Source organism: Gadus morhua, chromosome 2 (genome assembly GCF_902167405.1).
Source record: "Gadus morhua chromosome 2, gadMor3.0, whole genome shotgun sequence".
Classification (NCBI taxonomy): Eukaryota; Metazoa; Chordata; class Actinopteri; order Gadiformes; family Gadidae; genus Gadus; species Gadus morhua.
Window position 1 is genome coordinate 27800742 of NC_044049.1, and position 20909 is coordinate 27821650.

The window sequence follows — 20909 nt, forward strand, 5'->3', positions numbered from 1 at the left end:
ATACACGCTCGCTCGCTCGCACGCACGCACACACACACACACACACACACACACACACACACACACACACACACACACACACACACACACACACACACACACACACACACACACACACACACACACAAACACACACACACAAAAAATTGAAAGATCTGTGCCAATTTTATGCAGAGTTTTCCAACCCTGCTTGTGTTCAGAAGAGTGTGCCCACTATCCCTTAAACGTATTGATATATAACCTGACACAAAATAAAATGGACAGTTAAAAAAAAAAGATATAAGATAAGGCCACTGTCCACGTACCTGCAACTGGATAAGGTATCTGGTATCTGGTAACTGTGAAGGTACTGTTTCTTCTGTTCACTGGAGCAGTTTATGTCCTTTAAGACCATTCATGCCTGTAATAATAGAAAGCAGATCTGGTAATTATAGGTATGAACTTGTGACCCTGACAATCCAAAATAGGACCTCAGTCAAGTTCTGGTTTAATACAAGGCCCCTGTACCCCCCCTGTGTAGTCCAGAGAGCCCCAAAAGAACAGATGGACTGGTAAAAGGCCTTCGACTAAAACCTCTGTGTTTCTAAATGCATTTCAAGATTTAGGTCGATTTGTCTGCATCTTGAGCTGGGCGGGACCACTTCAGGACAGTGACGTGACATCAGCCTCCCTGTGTGCTACTTGCCAAATCGAAACAGAGATCAACTTGGGTTATAAGGGGAGCCTTTGGCGTGAGATGTAGAGTGACACATGCTTGCTAAGTTTGTTTGAACACCAAACACTGCTGCCTTCTGAATCTTGAGGTTTAGCAGCTTTGGTAGTCCGGCCAGTAAAGCACTGTAGTAGTCCAGCCATGAATGACAGCGCCTGAACCAGGAATGGACTCCTCGGTCAGGAATCAAGTCAAGCAGGCTCTGTTGGCTGGATGGCCTTATATGTTGACCTTATATGTTGAAGCTCTGTCTTAGACAGGTTCAGCTGAGGGGACAGGACTTCACCCAAACAGAGTTGTCTGAGGGGTACTGCAATACATTCAGAGAAGGAGAAGACTTTGGCGTCAGTGACAGATCCCATTGAGGAAGTATATAGCACCAAAAGGAGAATGACCTTTATGTTAAATCAGTTTCCCCCTCATCCCTCAAGGACACCATGTAGGACTATCTTATAGATTCTAACTACCTGTACACTCCCAGTGATACCAAGACCAGAAAGAGTTGACAGTAGGCTCGGTTGTCTCACAGTATCAAAGGTCATGATAAGTCAAGCGGGACAGGAACTGATAACTCGTAAGTTGTTCCTGTCGAGTCGTTAAAGCGGTTAAGGCGGAGAAAAAGTTGAAGAAAGAAATTTATATTTATGTTAAGTTCCTTATCAGTAAAAGGTCTTAGCGGTGGCGTTTTAGCTGCCGCAAGGTTAAGAGATAGGTTGCCCTGAGGTTTGCCCATGGAGTTACCTAAGCTTACAGAGGCGGTCATGAGGTTAGGACAGAGTAGAGTGCAGCGATAGCGGCAATATTTACAGACAGTTCAAACTGCTGCTGGGGGAAGGGTTGAGGACTGAGCTGGGGGAGGGCTGCCCCAGGGTCCAAAGGAGAGCCAACAAGGAGAGGCTTGAGAGGAGGGTTACTGAGATGGAAGTCAAGAAGTTAACAGATGTTTGTAGGGTCGATTGGTACAGTTATACGTCCAAATGAGGGCCAGTGGGTTTGCCTGGGTGCAGAAAGCTTTCAGGACAAATAAGGCTAAGGGGGTTAGGTAATCACCAACCTGTCTAACAGGATGTTGAAGTCATCCGTGATCACCAGAAGAACGCCGTCCTCTGGGCTGGATGACAGCTGCTTGTAAACTTTGTTCAACAGGGAGCAGAGAAGGGTGAATTAACAGGATCGAACACTGACCAAAACTTGGTCACAGAGCAATGGTCCCACTCACTTTGAGATACGTCAGCGATCACTGCTTCATACGCACATAGATAAAAAATTGCGGCCTATGACATCAACTCTGTTTCTAATTTGTGGGAAAGATGCACTAGCTACATCATCAGTCCGGGATTTTCAGTCTACATTGGTCTTATACGGAAAAACTATGTCAGGGCCCAACCAAGCAAATTTCTTTGCAATAACATAGTTGATGTGTCGCAGGCTTCGACTATTTCGCAACAGGTGTATGAAGCAGTACTCTCCTTCTGTTTGATAATAGCCGAGCATTAAGGTTCCCCTTTAAATTGTTTTTAGTGCAATTCCTAGGATCCATTTGGAGAGTACTGATACTATATGCCCAGGAGACAGATGCAACATGGTCAGAATTTGCTGATTGTGAGTAATGACAGAGCTGTCCAGTTCCTCCACAAAGCTGTCCAGACAGCTGGTGGGCGACAGTCACAACAACGTTAAAGTCATTGTATGGTATTCAAATACTGATTGAATATTATTGCAGAGGGAGCAGAGCGGAATGAATCTTTAGGCTTAAGAGATAAGGCATCCTGGGCCCCTCCCTGTCCAGCTTGACAAGAGGTGTGAGGGAAATAGACGAGAGTGGCTCTACTTAAAATTGTTATAAACATGAATGACACCAGACTATTGGATTGAAGAGCATTTATCCCTTTTCTGTGGGTGTATGGGTGTTGGTATGATTGGCGAATTGGTCACTATGATACTGTTTATAAATGGTTGCCAAGGAGCCCCCCAGCCAAGAATCAATAGTGTTTACTTGGAATGTAGTCACTCCAGAGTTACTCGTCTGAAATGTTATTTCCAGGAGTTTTGAAATGTGAAGAGGGCATGACATAACCATAAAAGGTCCAACCCTATGATTTCAGTGTTGGAGAAGCCTATAAACAATGACATAATCTGCAGCTTGTGTAAACTTTAAAGTGACTGGAAAAGTGCAGAAAATTTGTAATGGGGAAAAACAGGGAAGAGAGAATCATCTTGAGGAACACACGTAAAGTTTAATTGATGGAAAATAAACGTAGTAAATAAAGTTTTTTTTTTCAAGTAGTAATGACAGTAACACGTTTAAAACCAAACATGGATATATTTTTTTGGCAATGTCTGGACAACAAATCCATGTTCCATTTGATTTTCCTTCTTAACTTGTGCTGGCAGTGATTGAATTGATCCATCTCAGTTGCTTTACTCTGTTGCATCTGATGAACGATGGGAAGGAGATGCTTGTGACTGAACATCGTTTGGTGGGAGGGCTTAGGGCAGGGGGACACTTTCTTTCTGCAGTGAGTGTGTGTGTGTTGTGTGTGTGTGTTTGTGTGTGTGTGTGTGTGTGTGTGTGTGTGTGTGTGTGTGTGTGTGTGTGTGTGTGTGTGTGTGTGTGTGTGTCTGTCCGTGTGTGTGTGCTTAAGTGAATGCACTTGCATTTGTTTGTGTTAAGTGAGACAGAAAATGTGTGTTTGTGTGTGTGTGTGTGTGTGTTTGTGTGTGTGTGTGTGTGTGTGTGTGTGTGTGTGTGTGTGTGTGTGTCTGTGTGTGTGTGTGTGTGTGTGTCTGTGTTTGTGTGTGTGTATGTGTGTGTGTGTTTGTGCGTCATTTTTGAGTGTACAGGCATGTTTGTGCGTAAAGTGAGAGAGCTAGAGAGATAAAGAGAGGGAATCTGTGTGTGTGTGTGTGAGTGTGTGTGTGTGTGTGTGTGTGTGTGTGTGTGTGTGTGTGTGTGTGTGTGTGTGTGTGTGTGTGTGTGTGTGTGTGTGTGTGTGTGCGTGTGCGTGTGCGTGTGCGTGTGTGCGTGTGTGTGTGTGTATCTTTGTACATGCATGTATGTATGTTATGTGAAAGACGTATGAGTCAATAAGTGGAGAGAGGGAAAGCTGAGGTCCTCCCCAAAGAGTCTGTGATAGAGGACTCAAGTTCACTCTGTTCATTAAAAGCCAGCAAGAAGAGGCAAGAGAACGGGAAGAAGAGCAGGAGAATGAGAAAAGAAAATACGCTGGGAACAGCATCTCATGTATAGTTACTTCTTGTCAATCAATATCATTCTGCAGGTATTTATTGATTTCTATAGAGAATGTCAACGTACATTCCGATAACAATGGTAGACAGCACTTCATCACAGTATGTTACTATGGGCCCAAGGCATCAGTTTTAATCATATAATTAGAGGCTTTAAGACATGAAGAATTGTAAGGCCAAGTTAAGGAAGGACATAACGAAGCAGTATAGCTCAGATCTGTTTTCACAGCTGGACCCACAAGGAAGATCTTCTTTGGCTTCTTCTTAGTAATTGGTAGTTAACCTCCCAGTAACATCAAGCTTCCTGAACAATAATGGCAAAGTGGGATCGGTGAAAGAGGATGACTTTGTCTTTGTGTGGGAAGCAGACATGTGGTGGTTTGGGTAAAATATGCAAAGCTGCAAATGGATACATTTAGGATGGAACAAATTTAAGATGCCATCATTCAATGACTGGATTCAATACCACAAGAAAAGTTATAGTGTAGCAATTATCACAAACATAGACATTTGATCAGATCATTCACAAAATGTATTGACAGCAACACTTTTGCTAAAGCAGCAAAACAAATATCACAAGTGTTCTGACACATTCTGCTCAGCCTAAGGATAATCAAAATATGTGTGTGTTTATCCATTGAGAGTTTGTTGATGATTAAATTATTCCTAGATATGTGATGTGCACAGAGACATCATTGTAATGAAGACATCCCATATGTTCATCTTAGTCTCCTAAATAATTATAATTAAGACATTCACAGATTCAATCATGCAGTAAACAGAGTTTGATGCAACTCCTCCACACACACACACACACACACACACACACACACACACACACACACACACACACACACACACACACACACACACACACACACACACACACACACACACACACACACACACACACACACACACCATCAATATATTGGAAAATAGGGTCTGGAGGTCTATGGAGGTCTATTTACAGCAGTATATACACTATACATAGACATGCTTTTTACGAATGGTTTAGAGACACAAGAGACTGGGGCTGTTTAAACGAAAGCACATCCTCCCATTCATTCTCAGGAGAAGCTAAAGAGGTTAGCATTAACCCTGGTACTTAGAGAGGTCATCTGTGGCAGGGTCATTCCAGCAGTTCAGAGGTTGTATCCCATCAGGTTCACTTTGCTTTGATGATGGACTAGAATGTCCCCCCTGTAGATTACTAAGATTATAGGTCACTCAGCACCAAAATAACTGACCTGTTGACCTGGAGCTTAGAGAAGGGAGCAAATAAAAGTAGGGAAAACTATTTGAATGAAACATGCAGGTCATTTTACACGTACACGCACAACTGCTTTACTGTCGTACATAGGGTAACTTTGTTTGTTATCGAATGTATTGTTTTTTTACCGGATATTACTGATTTGCTTAATGCATACATTTTCTTGAGACAAAACTGGGTTTAGGCTGGCTTTGGGAGGCAATGGGAAAGTACCATATGCAGAATGATGCATCCACATATCGTCAAAGCAATTATGTTCAATGAAAGTGAGTGGCTTACACTTCATGACAGTTTTTCATTCTGTTGTTTGAGATTGAGGCCATTCAAAATGGTATTGCGGTTTAACAATATAATAATAACCCAAAATCTGGGCATTCGATCACTTTGTCTCCACAGTGTTTTGTGTTCATTGTTGTTTTGTCTTGTCTTGTGGGTTAAACCACTTCTCCTGGCTGCGAACAAATTTGCCCTCGTGGGACATTTAATAAAATCTTGAATCTTGAATCTTGAATCAAATCATTCATGCTGGATAAAATATCTAATACTGTTCTTCGTTTTTCGAAGCATTTCTTACATATGCAATAAAAGAGAGTTTATTTTGTAAACAAGAGTTCCCTGCTTTGGTAGAGTAGCTCCAAAGGGAGGGGGCTTGACAGAAAAGTGACTCAGGGCTAGACTCCAACCCCTCCGTTACCCCACTCTACATCCGTACCTCTCTCTCATCACTCGTCTTTACACTGAAGCTTTCTGCTCTCGGGGAGCAACAACTCAAATATGCTCTGGTGGGAATTGTTTTTGCTCCTGGTCCTTGGAGTTGTCCGGGTCAGGAATCTGCCCAGCACAGACATGAGGATCATACACGGTGAGGTGTCCTTTCCTTCTTAACACATCTTAGCCTCTCCGAGGTAGAGAATGGAAGGGTAGGCCTACAGTTAGACTTTATTTATATATTATTAACTAATAATTCTTTACAACTGCCAGCTAGTGAGTCATAGTGATTTTAAAATTGAAAATCTACTTTAATCTATTTAAAATGTACTAAACTGATCATAACATAATCATATTGTACTCAATGCGATGCGACTGTAAGACAACATATGATAATATCTCTTAATTGCCAAAATGACATCTTTACTTCATCCACCTTTCTCTCGCTCCTTGCCACCTCTTGCTAACTTCCAAAGCTAATCTCGCTAATCTCCAAACCTCAGCCCTGCCATTACAGCTGTCAGACCCAGCCCCCCAGGTTCTCTGTCCACTCTTCTGGACAAAGTTTGGGAGCAACTGCTATCGTTACTTCCCCCTTAATAAAACCTGGGCCGAAGCAGACTTCTACTGCGCAGAGTTCTCCAACGGTCTCAAATCAGCCAAGCTCACTTCCATCCATAGGTAAGACGCACCATTATTATGCATTTCACCTTAGGGAAGACACACAGAAACTCCACATTTCACCACAGGGAAGACACACAGAATCTACACATTTTACCAAAGGTAAAAGACACAGATACTACACATTTCAAACTAAGAGACGCTGAAACTATCGGGTTCACCATAGAGAAGACACTCCGTAACTACGCATCTTATTTTAACATGGATCCCTTTCAAGTTACAACCATATATTTCATTATATAGACATTTCTCTGAGCAGCCATGAGTGCTTTTGCATGAGAAACAATGCACACCTGTTTTTTCCGAGGGTGGGTTTACAAACAGCTGTGCACGGGGAAAAATGTGCTATGGCCAGAGATACAATTACCTGGGCTTACTGTTGACTTCGTAGCAGAGTGCCTTCTACTTTCTGAACATATGTTATTTATTTGACTGATTTCCCATTTAATTTCTTAGACACTGTCTCGCAATCTCCCTTCTAGCTGGGAGGAGAATGTGTTTGTGTACGACCTGGTGAACAGCCAGATCCTGGGAATCCCCACGGATATCTGGATAGGACTGCATGACAGGAGACTGGTAATGTACACACATCCATGTGCTCACACACACACATCCAAACACACAAGAACCAATTCTGAATAAATAGATGGAATAATTTAAATGGGATCTAATGTAATTTCGAAATACAACTTGACGTTGATGCCTGTCTCCCCAAGGAGGGCACTCCTGAGTGGACCGACGGCTCTGTCTATCAGTACAGCTACTGGGATGGCAACCAGCCGGATGATGGCATCCACCGCATCCCACAAGAAGAGGACTGTGTGGAAATGTGGTTTCGTCAGAGCAGTGGTGAGAACAAATTGGAAAAAAATGGCACGCATGCAAAATACACACCCAAAAAGTAATGACTCAGTTGCACAATCCTAAAAATTAATTTATTTTAATCAAAAAAATTGTATATTTCAACCCCATTATGCATCATGAATGAAAAGGGGGTTAGAAAAAATTCCCATTAATGATTCCTAGCAACAGCCCTGTTTAGATGTATTTATTAAATAATACATTAATCCTGGCGGTTTCACTTTTAGGGCTTTAACTCTACTATGGGAGGCTAGAGAGGGTTCCTACTGTCCATTGAATGGAAACTGCCTGTATTAATATTACTAGTTAGCGCAGAGTCAATGGCTAAAAGGAAACGCCCAAACTGGCTGTCCAGCAGAATCATTGCTCAATTGATAATCATAGTCCAAAAATGAATGGGACTATTGTCGTATAATTGATTAGACATGATGTATCTGATTAAAAACATATTTGATCATGTGTGTGTGTGTGTGTGTGTGTGTGTGTGTGTGTGTGTGTGCGTGTGTGTGTGTGTGTGTGTGTGTGTGTGCGTGCGTGCGTGCGTGCGTGCGTGCGTGCGTGCATGCGTGCGTGCGTGCGTGTGTGTGTGTGTGTGTGTGTGTGTGTGTGTGTGTGTTTGTATGTCCTTGAGATTTTGTGTGTGTGTGTGCGCGTGTTGTGTGTGGGAGAGTTTGTTTGTGTGTGTGCGTGTGTATATATGTGTGTTTGTGTGTGTGTGTGTGTGTGTGTGTGTGTGTGTGTGTGTGTGTGTGTGTGTGTGTGTGTGTGTGTGTGTGTGTGTGCGTGTGCATGTCGCTGAGAGTTTGTGTGTGTGTGTGTGTGTGCGCGTGTGTGTGTGGGAGAGTTTGTTTGTGTGTGTGCGTGTGTATATATGTGTGTGTGTGTGCGCGTGTATATATGTGTGTTTGTGTGTGTGTGTGTGTGTTTTACAGCACTGAGGTCATGGAATGACAACAGCTGTGACAAGGCTTTTTCTTTTGTTTGCAAGATCCCCACCCTAGAGTACTAGCTCCTCCATTGCTCTCAGTCGGCAGAGGCTCTGTGGTCATCACCTCACTGTTCTTATTTTTAGTACACCATCAAACCTGTTAGTGACCTTTTGTGATTGTTAACATAAAAGTATAGTTCATACCTCTGTATTTCTCTTCTTGTAATCATTCTGTTGGCACCTTTGCATCAAATCAGTAGTTAGGCTCATCAAGGTGATGTGTTAAACAATATATGGAATATTTTGTAACAAGTCTTCATTGAAAAGGCGACTTGTTCACACATTCATTCATTCATTCTTTCTTGAAGGGGTGATATCATGCCACCAGGAGTGAGTGTACTTAGCTGTTACAAGCTGTTAGAAATTGTAAAGAAGTGGGATTCTCCACCTAGATGTATACTTGGTTGATCATTTTACCAGCCTACCCAGTGGTTTTAGCAAATGTTGCTTAGCTATCCATCATATATCGAGGTGGACACTCCCACTTGTAATGTCACTAAAACCCAGAAAAAGGCTGATTTTCAAACGGCTTATAATGCTCATCAAACTCGCACCTTGTGGCATTATATTAAACCTCTAATAACAATAACTAGCTATGTTGCATAATATTTACCTTCAACCTTTTAAAAAATAGAAACTGTGTAATAGCCTTTAGAGGGATCTACCATCCCTCTAAAAATACATCTCCAGAGATGCCTGTTTTAATAGTCCTTTTATTGCTGAGATATAGGACTTCAGCCATGACCCCTGGTCAACAGGTCTGGGAAAGCTCTTCTGACATCAATCAAACGAACATGATGCCCTACAAGCTGAGGACTTTAAACACTGTATTTTGGTTTGTTCTATAACCAAATCAATAATTCCAGCTTGTCAATTGCTGTGGTTGGCCAAGTGAGGCTTCGAAGGCCTTTGGAAATTGGATGGAATTGGTACCCTTCTTTTGCATTGGACATGAATCAGTGTTTCTAATGATTTTCTACAATGATTTTGTAAACTACATACAATAAAAAGCTATTTTCCATGAGTTATTCTATATTGGCTGGTTTATATCTTTACAGTTTCAGAGTACAACACAAAAAATAATTGGGTGAGTTATTTATTTTGTATCTTACCACAGTATTATTGCGAAACATACTAATATCAAGCAATGATATAACTTATAACCTGTTGACATGTCATTTGAGGCTTTGACGCCTATGAATGATTTGTGTGCGACCAAACGAGGATTTGCATAATTGTGTACATTCTTGGAGCAATATTGTAACAATGATTGACTGAACAATGAAGACTGAAAACACAGACACTATTAGGTCTTGAAACGGTCCAGCGAGTGGACAGAGTGAACGGACATTCATATTGACGGATTCTATTAATTCAAGTGAAATAAAGGTGTTTGCATACATTGTATGTGCAGTTAAAGAATACTCTCTGCGCTATACACAATCTAGCAAGATGACTACATTAAGAAATAGACACAGATACTACAACAAGTACACATGTATTTAGACATATTGTTGAATATACCGTATATTGACAATGACAAGACAGATATAGACTTAGAGCAGAGACAAAATTAGAGCAAAATGTTGAAGGAAATTACTCTCACATTTTTGACAAAAACATGTATATATTTTCATTTTATAAAAATGTTTTGTTACAAAATAAGTATTTCTTCTTCTATTGAAGGAAATCACATGTAAATCCTTAACAATAATTCCTGTTTCTTCTTCCCTGAAATCTTCTTATGCCAACTTACCTTGCACGCTAACTCAAGTATATACAGTGGTAGATGTTAACTTTAATGTTGGCAATATCAATGTCAGCTGTACTAACAATCAGTGAAACATTTGAATATGAATTGGACAGTTCATATGATAGTTTAACTGTGATGAGTTGCATGACTCACACTGGGACAAAACACTAAAGCACTAAGGAAGGCTAGACTATAGAGGCCAACGTTTTCACCCTCAAGGGTAGAAATATGAACAAAATTTGGATTTAGATCTTAGGTAGATCTTTGTTCTGTTATGCAGAACAAATATCAACAAATACGTTCATTATTTGCTCTTTGTTACGCAGACATCATACAACTATTCTGTGACAGCTATTTAAAGAGTAAGTGTATTTATTGTACATTGGTTATCATGTCGATAGGAACTTGCTCATCTGTAGTTCACCACTCAGTGTTCACCGCAGAAACCTCACAGAACCTTCCAGTGGGCAACACTGAAACCACGCAAAAGTTCAAGCTTGTCAGTAATCAAGTGTTTGGGCAGCTGCCCCCCCCCCCCCCCCCCAGGGAGGCGGGGGAGACGCGGTGGCACTCGGCCCGGGAGCGCAGCCTGCTCCCCCCCCCCCTCCATCAGTGGACCTCCAGGGAGGCGGGGGAGACGCGGTCGCACTCGGCCCGGGAGCGCAGCCTGCTCCCCCCCCCCCCCCATCAGTGGACCTCCAGGGAAGCAGGGGGGGACGCGGTGGCACTCGGCCCGGGAGCGCAGCCGCCCCCCCCCCCCCCCCCCCCCCATCAGTGGACCTCCAGGGAGGCGGGGGAGACGCGGTCGCACTCGGCCCGGGAGCGCAGGCTGTGCCACTGCTCCACGGGGGTCCGCTGGGAGGTCAGCAGGCGGCGCCAGTGGGAGGTCTCGGGGGGGCCGGTGGAGAACTGGCCGATCACGATGCGGCCCACGAAGTCATTGCTGCTCTTCATGTTGTGGCCGTACACTGGAGCAGGGAACAAGAGATAACGTGAAAGAGGGGGAAGTAGTGAGCATCAGGAGTCAAGTGGAGTAGCAACCTTCTTTCAATCAAAAGCATTGATTCGCCGTCCTACTTGAATTGATGAATACCATTTCATCAGCAAACCCATCTCCTATAAAGAATGGATTACATTTGTATACGTAGAAATTGTAAATACATTTAGCTTCAGGAGATATTAACATAAACAATACTTTTATATTGTTTTAATCACAATAACTTAATCACAATGATGTAATCATATCCCATTGAGCATTGATGACCCTTCCTACAAGTGAAACTCTCAAATAGACAAGGAGGAACAATCATTGGGAGGAAAACCTTCCACAGCCCTCTGCTTGATCCGTCTGTCAGTGGGATGACGGCCAGGGATACGTTTGGTGTTGGGTGGAGGACCTCCTCCCCCCCACCCGAAACACCTGCTACCCTTACCAGTGAAGACGAGGCTGGCTTCCCTCAGGTCCTCTCGTGAGACGTGGAAGCTGAAGGACTCGTTGTAGAACGGGTCAATGGTCCCTCGCATGCAGCAAGTCTTCTTGGTCTTCACCAACTTCAACCCTGCGACCAACTGCACCTTCACAAAGGGATCTGGGAGGAGAGCCATACTTTTAATGTTTAAATACTATGCCTTGGTCAAGTTGGTCATCTCCATCCTACTGCTATGAAAATAGACCCTATGTCCATGTTTTTAACCGTCCAAATAATATCTTTCATATCGGACAATCGATCGATCAGTACGTTTACATGCAGAGGGAGAACCCTCTTCTAACCCCCCCTTCAGCCACTGGGGATACCGGGTTCCCGATCATTTGCAAAGTCTTCCGGTATCTGGTATGGGGGCCTCGGTGGGAGGGAGGAATAATTACGTCCAATCAGCAAATGTTTAGACATTTATGTTACACCCATTCAGCATCGATGCAAATGAATAAACAAGATCATGTTTGGTCCAAAATAAAAGCAAGTGCCTGTTTACTCGCTGCCTTGTCTTGAATTGAAGTGTTTAGATGTTGCAAATCGACAGCAGGATGGGACTGAAGACAGGCAGGGACGCACCTGAGTGCTGGCACATGTCCGTCTGCAGCAGCTGCTTGGCCTTGACGACATCCACGTTGAGCCTTCCTGCGCTCGGCAGGTAGGTCAGGGACAGCAGCAGCTCCCCTAGCTCCACCTCATTCTGCAACCAAAGAACATGAGAAGGAGCCACTCACTCTCATGATTCTGTATGGAACTCTGATCGTTGTGTGGCCTTTGTTGAGCTAAAAACACAATATCAATGTCACAATGTACTACTTCTCCAAAATGCAAGCATGTTGTTTTTCTGAAATGCATGGCTCTGTCTTTCACAGTGCTGTGTGTAGCTGTTGGGCCAATTCAATTAAATATTAGTTATAATTTGGACCGGGACAATCACAGACGTCCGCTGGCTTTGTTTCCGATCGGGGTCCAATTTTCAGAAGTTTTCATTAGACCTTATTATGTGTAGAAACACAGGAGACAATTCACATTGTGTGTACCCCAATCCGAAAAGATTTGGGACTTGTGCTTTGTGGATCGCATGGCTCTCGTGAGAGGCTGATGAAACTTAATTTTTATCTTCTGTGGTATCGTTGTTTCGGTTTATTCATTTATTAATGATGTATTAATATTCAGAGATACAAGGGAAAGAAGCTTGCACTCACTTGGAGAAGGTTCATGAGGCATCTCTCGAATACCGGTTGAATCCAGTCTATATTAATCGTAGGCTTCAATGATAATAATGGCTATATCTTTGTTGAACACTGTCACCATACCTCTGCCTGTATGGGTGTTGGCAGACCGTACCTGTGAGCTGGGGACCAGGGCCCTCCACCATACCTCTGCCTGTATGGGTGTGGGCAGACCGTACCTGTGAGCTGGGGACCAGGGCCCTCCACCAATGCCCCCCCTTGACCAGGTCCACGTCACTCAGAGGCAGCGCCACCTTCCCAATGACACAGTGTCGGGAGAACTTGTCAAAATCCACCACTGACAGCAGCAGCGTCCTCCTCTGGGCTTCCAGGAAGGGCATGTCGAAGGTGAAACGCTCCTCAAACACTGGATTCTGGGTCTTCCTCTTCACCCCCGTCTGGCGAGAGTTTTTGTGGTCGGGCAACAGGCTCAGCTTGACGTAGGGGTTGGAGTGGACAGCATCCTGTCGGGTGCCATCAGAACTCAGGGGAGGGGTAAGGTCGCGGGCCTCGATGACCCGCACACCCACGTGCCTGTTGATGAGGTCGTATCTGGTTGGGTGGAACACAAAGCAGGAAAAAGCATAATCAGTCAAATATCTTATCTCAACAGTCGTTATTTGCTATTCTCCATTACAGTGGTTCTCAAATGGGGGTACGCCCACGCCTAAAGTACTTTTTGTGCCGGTGTAGGGGGTGCTCAGCGAAAAAAATAAATAAATCTTGGAGGCAGTACACTTGTAGAAAAGGTTTGAGAATCACTGCTCTATTACAAACTGAAAAGATTATCGACCAAAAAATAAATATGATTGGGAGTCAATCTGAAATGCTTTCTGCGACTTATTCCAAACGACTTGATGGGGTTTTAATGATGATGCTTACTGGGTGCTGAAATGGAGCATGCCCAGCTGGTACCGTAGGAGGATCTCATCGTCTGTCAACAAGTCCACGTCGTCACAGCTGGCCTTGTCAGAGTAGAGGCAGGGCTCCAGTTTGTCGCAGTACTGGCTCGGAGGGCTCTGGGACCTGCGTGGGGGCTGGACCGCCTCCTTCCGAGGTCCTGCGGCCCAGAGCTCCATGGGTTTGACACTCACCATCAGAGCGCTTGGCTTCTGGTTCTCTGGAAAATGGGAGTCAGACAGTCGAAGCTCGAATGAAGAAGGTGTGGGTTTAAATTATATTTTTGCCCAGTCAGGATTTACACATGACTTGTGTGCAATAATCCATATTAAGCCCTATAAAAAGATAGAGTAAAGTCATAGGATTTAAGTATACATCTTTAGGAGGCAACTCATATTTGAGACATCAACTGCATGCTGGTTTCTGTGTGGGGGATACAAAGCAGAGTTGTGTGCGTCATGTAGGAAGGCATTTCAACAGGCTGGTTGTCTGTCTTGGTTCTATGCAGATTGAGGGTTTTTTGTGGGGATTGAAAGATTTGGAACGAATTGATTAAATATGCAGAATAATCGATTTGTGGATATTCCGCACTGCGACTTCCGCTGCCCTTATATGCTCTATCCAGGCGCCCCCCCTCGCCTAAAGCAACAGGAGTATCTCTGGTCTGTGTGAACACGTCTGATGCGGCTTCTCTGGATTATACCTGGAGGGGTAGTATGTGTGAATGGAAATGTCAGAATCCAGCCCTCCAGAGTTTAGTCCTGCCTCTTCCACTCGTCGGCCGCGGATCCTCACTGCCCACATCAATGTGCTCGAGGTCGCCGGGCCGAGGAAAGTGCTTTCACATTCATCTCACCTGGTGGGCGGCCGGCCAGGTTTGATCAGAGCAGACAGCGCGTCAGTGACGGCCGACGGCTCAGGTGGACCTTTAAGCGTCCGGAGAGAACACCCACTGCAGCTGGTGGTTCTCCCTCTGCCCTCGGGATCTTCCCACGCGGCGGGTGGACGCGACATTGTTAATAACATGTCCTCAACCATTAACTTGATGTCTCTTATATGCTTTGTGTTTATGTGCGCTTGTGTCGACTTTTATTCCGTCGTCACATTTGTTTGTTACACAGGGTGCTCACCGGCAAGCTAGAGCTTCTTGGCAGTTCTTTGTCGCTGTCTATGTCATGAAGGCTACCTCGTCTAGACTTCGCTTCATGCTAGTGTCCCAGCGTTACGCTGGGATTAAGAGGGACTGGTTATTGGCCTTATTCTAGAATCTAGTGCTTCTTTGTTGCTTTTTTAAGACGATTTAGCTGCTCTTTCCATTTTTAGGCCTTCCAGAGAGTGCCTCCTAACGCCTCTCGTTGGGAGCAGATGCATGGGCGGCCTTGCTGCTTGTCTTAGTTGACGGCTTGGGGTTTCCTAGCTCCGCCCCCGGTATAGTGGACGTTGGAGAAGCCTTGTTGCTATGGATCGCCTATTTTTCATGGATTCTAGGAAATAGGGGTTGAGTCAGAGGTTACAGACTCACTCTTTTCTCCTGATCATCACTTTGCCTGTTCTTAGGAGAATTCAGAGTTTTTATTTAGCTTTTGCATTTCGTACATCCTCTGCTTATTGAGTCTGATGTGCCCTGAGACTTAGGTCTTAGAGACGTGGGTCCAGCAGGAGTACCTTGATCGGGCTCTGCTCGCAGCTTCACCTTAGCTCATAAGGCGAAGCCTAAACGGTGTTTCCTACGTTTTTCCCACCAGCTGTACCCTCCAACTGCTGAAAGTATAGCATGGATTTGGTCTGAATCTCCCGGTGAACATCCGTGGTCAGACCATTACTTAAGAACACTCCATGGGCATGTACACACATTGGTGATTGTATCTTCTTTGTTTGAAAGCAATCATTCAAGTGATGGAGATGTTCAATTATACAAAGTGTATTAACTCATAACCTTGTAGTTCTTTTGTGATTGGAAGTCACTTTGTCTTTGTAAGAGATGCATAATTAGATCAAGTAAAAACGACACTGTTTGACTCTACTAACCCAAGGCCAACTCACCAGAGAGCTGTTGGGTGGAGCTGAAGGTAGAGATGGACATCTCGGAGAGGGAGTCGGTCAGGGTGGGGTTGTTGTGCTTCGGGACCAGGCTGTCCATTGTATTTTCAAGTGTAAAGTCCATGTTGCACGGATTCGTTCTAGGGAAAACAGCATATTTATTGTATGTATAATATGTATCGGCCTGTCTGTCTGCCTGTCTGTCTGACTTCTTTCTGTATGACTTCGGTCTGTCTGTGTCTCTCTCTCTCTCTCTCTCTCTCTCTCTCTCTCTCTCTCTCTCTCTCTCTCTCTCTCTCTCTCTCTCTCTCCCCCTCTCTCCCCCCCCCCCCCCCTCTCTCTCTCTCTCTCTCTCTCTCCCCCCCCCCCTCTCTCTCTCTCTCTCTCTCTCCCCCCTCTCTCTCTCTCTCTCTCTCTCTCTCCCCCCTCTCTCTCTCTCTCTCTCTCTCTCTCTCTCTCTCTCTCTCTCTCTCTCTCTCTCTCTCTCTCTCCCCCCTCTCTCTCTCTCTCTCTCTCTCTCTCTCTCCCCCCTCTCTCTCTCTCTCTCTCTCTCTCTCTCTCCCCCCTCTCTCTCTCTCTCTCTCTCTCTCTCCCCCCTCTCTCTCTCTTTCTCTCTCTCTCTCCCCCCTCTCTCTCTCTCTCTCTCGGGGAGGTGAGACTCACAGCCAGGCAGGGGTCAGGGCGGGGAAGGGCCCCAGTATCTCCACCTCCTCGTCGCTGGAGGAGTAGCAGGCCCGCTCCCAGCACCTCAGCAGGCAGGAGTGACAGGCCCAGCGGCACCAGAGGCAGTCGGACAGCGCGGGCAGCAGGCCCTGGGAGGGAGGGAGGGACACACATGTTGCGCGTCATATAAATGAAACCGTGGCTCTTCGTGAGATGGTTAAAGTGGTACAGAATCACCAGCCCTTCGGCTTGGTTCCATCGATGTATATTTATCAAAGCGTTACCGTTTTTCTCAGTCGCTTTGGTACATTTTTCTCAAGTGTATTTCTCAAAACAATTCGTACAAATAGCAAAAGATCATGGATAACCTGCAGAAGCCAGTCTCTTGCTAAAAGTCCTTAGTTCATCTCTCAAAAGTAAATATCTGTGTCAATGAACATGTCAGTGCCATCACAATGACAAGTCCTTGTGTCATTGTATATGGAAAAGACAGTCAAATTTCTTAGTCATGTTCTGGAGGGATGTTCTGATGTAAACTGTGGCTAAAGTTTTGAAGACAATTATTGTAAATTGTAAGTTACACCCTGTGTATGTGGGAGATTGATTGCAAGAGACTGGACAAGATTCACATGTACGCTTTGACTGTTTGTACTGTAATTTGTTGACAGACCATGTCATTGCTAGAAATGTGAACAAAGGACAATCTCCTTAGGGTAAACTGTAAATCCATTGCTGTGGGAATTACTGTAAAGTGCTCACTCCTCTTCCTCTTCTTCTTCTCTGTGGCTGTCGTCCAATTCCTTGTCCTTCCATTGTCAGACAATGTAACATTGTGCTGTGCTCCCATTATATATATACTTGCCAGTTCATGGTTCATGAAATGCACCTTTGAGCTATTTCAGTAAACTGGTTGATCGTTGGTTGATCTAACACTTCACACATTCCCCTTCTTTAGAGAAAGTCAAGATTCAACTGGTAGCAATTTACCAATTCAGGACGGATTTAGAAAAAAAGTCTAATGGAAATGTATAGAAATATGCTTGACATATTATGACAACTTGTTCAACCATTTTGCATGTACAGACTTATGCAATGAACTAATGGCTAAATGTTGTGGGCGTGAGACTATTCAATAGAGACACATCACAATACATTTTGATCAACATGACATAAGCAATTGATAATGTAGGAAAGAGCAGAGAATTATACATAATTATTTTCATGAATGTACCAAAGCATGTGCAACTTGTTCCAAGAAATGAGAAACTTTTTTTTTGATGTGCACAAGTGACACAATGATGTGAAGATTGAACAGGTAGTTTTGAGAATTTCAATTCTGATCTGAGAAATGTACCAAAGCGACTGAGAAATTTGAAATTTTCACAAATTAGAAAGAACAAATAAATAAATACATATATATATGTATGTGAGTGCCTTAATAACTAAACTATAATTTTGAAATACGTGTCATAGACCTCATCAAAGTGGTTAATGCCAAAGCTTGATAGAAACCGAGGTATTGTAATAAACTGAAAAGTATTTGCTACTGGATTATGGACTGCAGTCAGAACATATTGAGCTAACCATTGACAGATCCGAAAAGCTGGTCTATTTGTTAAAAAAAATGATCGTACCATAGTAAAGAGTGGACAATACATTTACGTTAACCGTTACGTTACCATCGCCATGTTCTATGGAAGAACATGGCGATAACCATGTTCTTCCATACTTCGTAATTTAACTTTAAAAAAAGCACACACACACACACAGACACGCAATCACACGGACGCTGCATGTATCCATGTTTTTGGACATGCTTGTAATGTCAAGCTTAAGCCCATAGCTCCTCTAATGGTAGAGGTTAAACTTGTGCAATATTTTTATTGTTTGCTCTGTACCTCGTCGGGTTCCAACTGTCCTTTTTCACACAGGCGATGTGAAGCAGAGGATCATGGGAATGAAGAGGAGATGAGAGAAAATTGTTTAGCAGTTTTACCTAAAGCCCAGTTCAGACCAAAGATTCACCTTAACACACATCGAGTGATGCTGACCTACTGTCTTGACAAAAATTAATCCGCCAAGAATTTTAAAATACTTTTTTTTTGGGGGGGGGAGAGCTATATTTTTGTCGAGGTGCCGCTGAACAAACACCAAACCCTAACTAACTCCCGACGAGCTGGCTGTTGACTTGCTTGGTTGACTCAGCCGCATATGTGTGAACATATGTGTGTATGTATGTGTAATACTTGTATGGTTGACTCCGCCATACATAAGAAAGTCAACACATGTACATGTAAGTCGCTTTGCAGAAGAGCGCCTGCCAATATAAGTGAACATTTAGTTGATAAACCTTAGAATGTACCTCTACGACTTGGGCGTTGGTTCAAGTTGAACGTTTCTATCTGTCTGTCCCTGCATTGCACCAAGGGGACAACCTTTATGTTTTTGTCATTATCCTCTAAATTTCTCTTCTCCACTCTCCTCAAGCATCCCTCTCCCTTGCTCCTCACACTCTGAATGCCCCATCCCGACCTTTGTCGTAATGTTGCTCTAGCAATTAGCTGTGGCTGTAGCCATAGCAACAGGACTGGCTTCTATGCCCTGCCCACCCAGAACTAATGCAGTCAGAGCTCGAGAGAGACAGAGAGATAAGAGAGAAACAGACTCAAAGATGCTCAGAGTGAGGGAGGTGGGCGAAAAGACAGGATCAAGGCAGAATTACTTTAGGTGATGGGGGAAGAGAGGGCAGGAGAGACAGAGAAATGAAGAGGAGAGCAGAAAGGCTGGACACGGGTAGAGGAGTTGGCACCCACGTCATACAATAGTCTACTGAGAATTACTATGAGGCAGGGTGGGACAGGCAATCATGCATCTCAATAGACATACACGTAAACAGAAAGGCCTTTAAATAGCCTTGACAAACATGCATGAAACAAAGATGTAAGCTATAACCATGCGTAAGCTTTTTCCCTTCAGACCTACATGCTACACAATTAAAATGTTCTGCTTTATTGCAATTAAGGTGTTAAGTAGGTTCTGAGGCCTATGTCATTTTGGCACATTTATGTAAAGTAAGTAAAATACATGTGATGAGAATGAATGTACCCTTTCAGCGATGTGGTGAGGAGACATGCAACAGGTGAACCCAGTACATGGACAGAGCTTGATCCATGCACTACAGCAGGTCTGTGACGTAGCCCCATGTGGAGAATAAATACTAACAACGTTAAATTACTTGTTTTTTCCAAGAGAATACTGTACCATATCTCATACGTTTAAAAGCTTCCCTTGACATTACTTACAACAACCTAAACAGTTACACACACAAAAAAGAATATATGTTAAGAACAAAACATGACTTCACTTCTTCACACCATTGAAACACCTTTAAGGAAATGTAACGGGGAGAACATACCGAGAGGAGCAGCATGGAGTAAATACAACATTCAGATAGAATCTACCGATGGGGAGGAGGAGGAGGATGGAAGAGAAGCCCAAGGGAGGCTGTGTCTGTTCTCTGCACAACAACAGGTGTCCGCGGAAGAGAGCAAGACGTGAACCACCGCCCAGACGCAGAGCCCAGCCTACAGTAGACTGAGTCTCCAGTTGACGTTGTGTTCGGACCGCAGTGGGAGCCTACCTGCGTGTACGCCATCGCGTCCCTTTCTCCAGGTCTCTCTGCTCTCATGGTACGGCACTCAGCCATGCCTCCCCCAGCTTCCTATCACTTTGATTCCAGAAAGATCCATTCCTTTCCTTCAGGCTTCTTCTTCCTCATCTGGTGTACTTCCTTTAAATAAATGGCAGCATGATCTCACCACTCCCTCTCACACATCTATTCCATCTCCAGTCACTCTTCCCCTCTTCAACCCCACCTATCTCTCTCTCTCTCTCTCTCTCTCTCCCTCTCTATCTCTCTCTCTCCCTCTCTATCTCTCTCTCTCCCTCTCTATCTCTCTCTCTCTCTCTCTCTCTCTCTCTCTCTCTCTCTCTCTCTCTCTCTCTCTCTCTCTCTCTCTCTCTCTCCCTCTCTATCTCTCTCTCTCCCTCTCTATCTCTCTCTCCCTCTCTATCTCTCTCTCTCCCTCTCTCTCTCTCTCTCTCTCCCCACCTATCTCTCTCTCTCCCTCTCTATCTCTCTCTCCCTCTCTCTCCCACTCTCTCTCATGAATGACTGTCATCATGGGAGACAGTCTGGCTGCCTGGTACAGGTTTGCATACACCATAAGCTGGGAACACACAGAACCTGCACTTTCCCAGAGCCGTGCATGGTCTAAATTAAATGTATTATTATTATTTATTATTATGGTGTATGTTGTATAATGGTGCTCATGTGCTCATGAAGCTAATTTTGTCTGTATATAAATTCAGACA

The 20909-nt window shown here is 44.1% G+C and overlaps 2 protein-coding genes across 2 annotated transcripts; one reads left to right on the top strand and one right to left on the bottom strand.

The window, feature by feature from the left end:
* The first annotated feature begins 5908 nt into the window (after nucleotides 1–5908).
* clec19a (C-type lectin domain containing 19A) lies at nucleotides 5909–9505 on the top strand. Its single transcript, XM_030350408.1, has 5 exons — nucleotides 5909–6096; nucleotides 6446–6623; nucleotides 7106–7199; nucleotides 7340–7472; nucleotides 8417–9505. The coding sequence occupies exons 1-5, from the start codon at nucleotides 6009–6011 to the stop codon at nucleotides 8491–8493; spliced, it is 570 nt and encodes a 189-aa protein (XP_030206268.1). The 5' UTR covers nucleotides 5909–6008; the 3' UTR covers nucleotides 8494–9505.
* Nucleotides 9506–10996: 1491 nt separating this feature from the next.
* On the bottom strand, nucleotides 10997–20450 carry syt17 (synaptotagmin XVII). The gene is made up of 8 exons (XM_030375053.1): nucleotides 20176–20450; nucleotides 16536–16684; nucleotides 15876–16012; nucleotides 13815–14052; nucleotides 13112–13484; nucleotides 12280–12400; nucleotides 11659–11814; nucleotides 10997–11193 (listed from the first exon to the last, which is right to left on the bottom strand). Exons 1-8 carry the CDS (start codon nucleotides 20239–20241, stop codon nucleotides 10997–10999), a joined length of 1437 nt encoding a protein of 478 aa, XP_030230913.1. The 5' UTR covers nucleotides 20242–20450.
* Nucleotides 20451–20909: the final 459 nt, after the last annotated feature.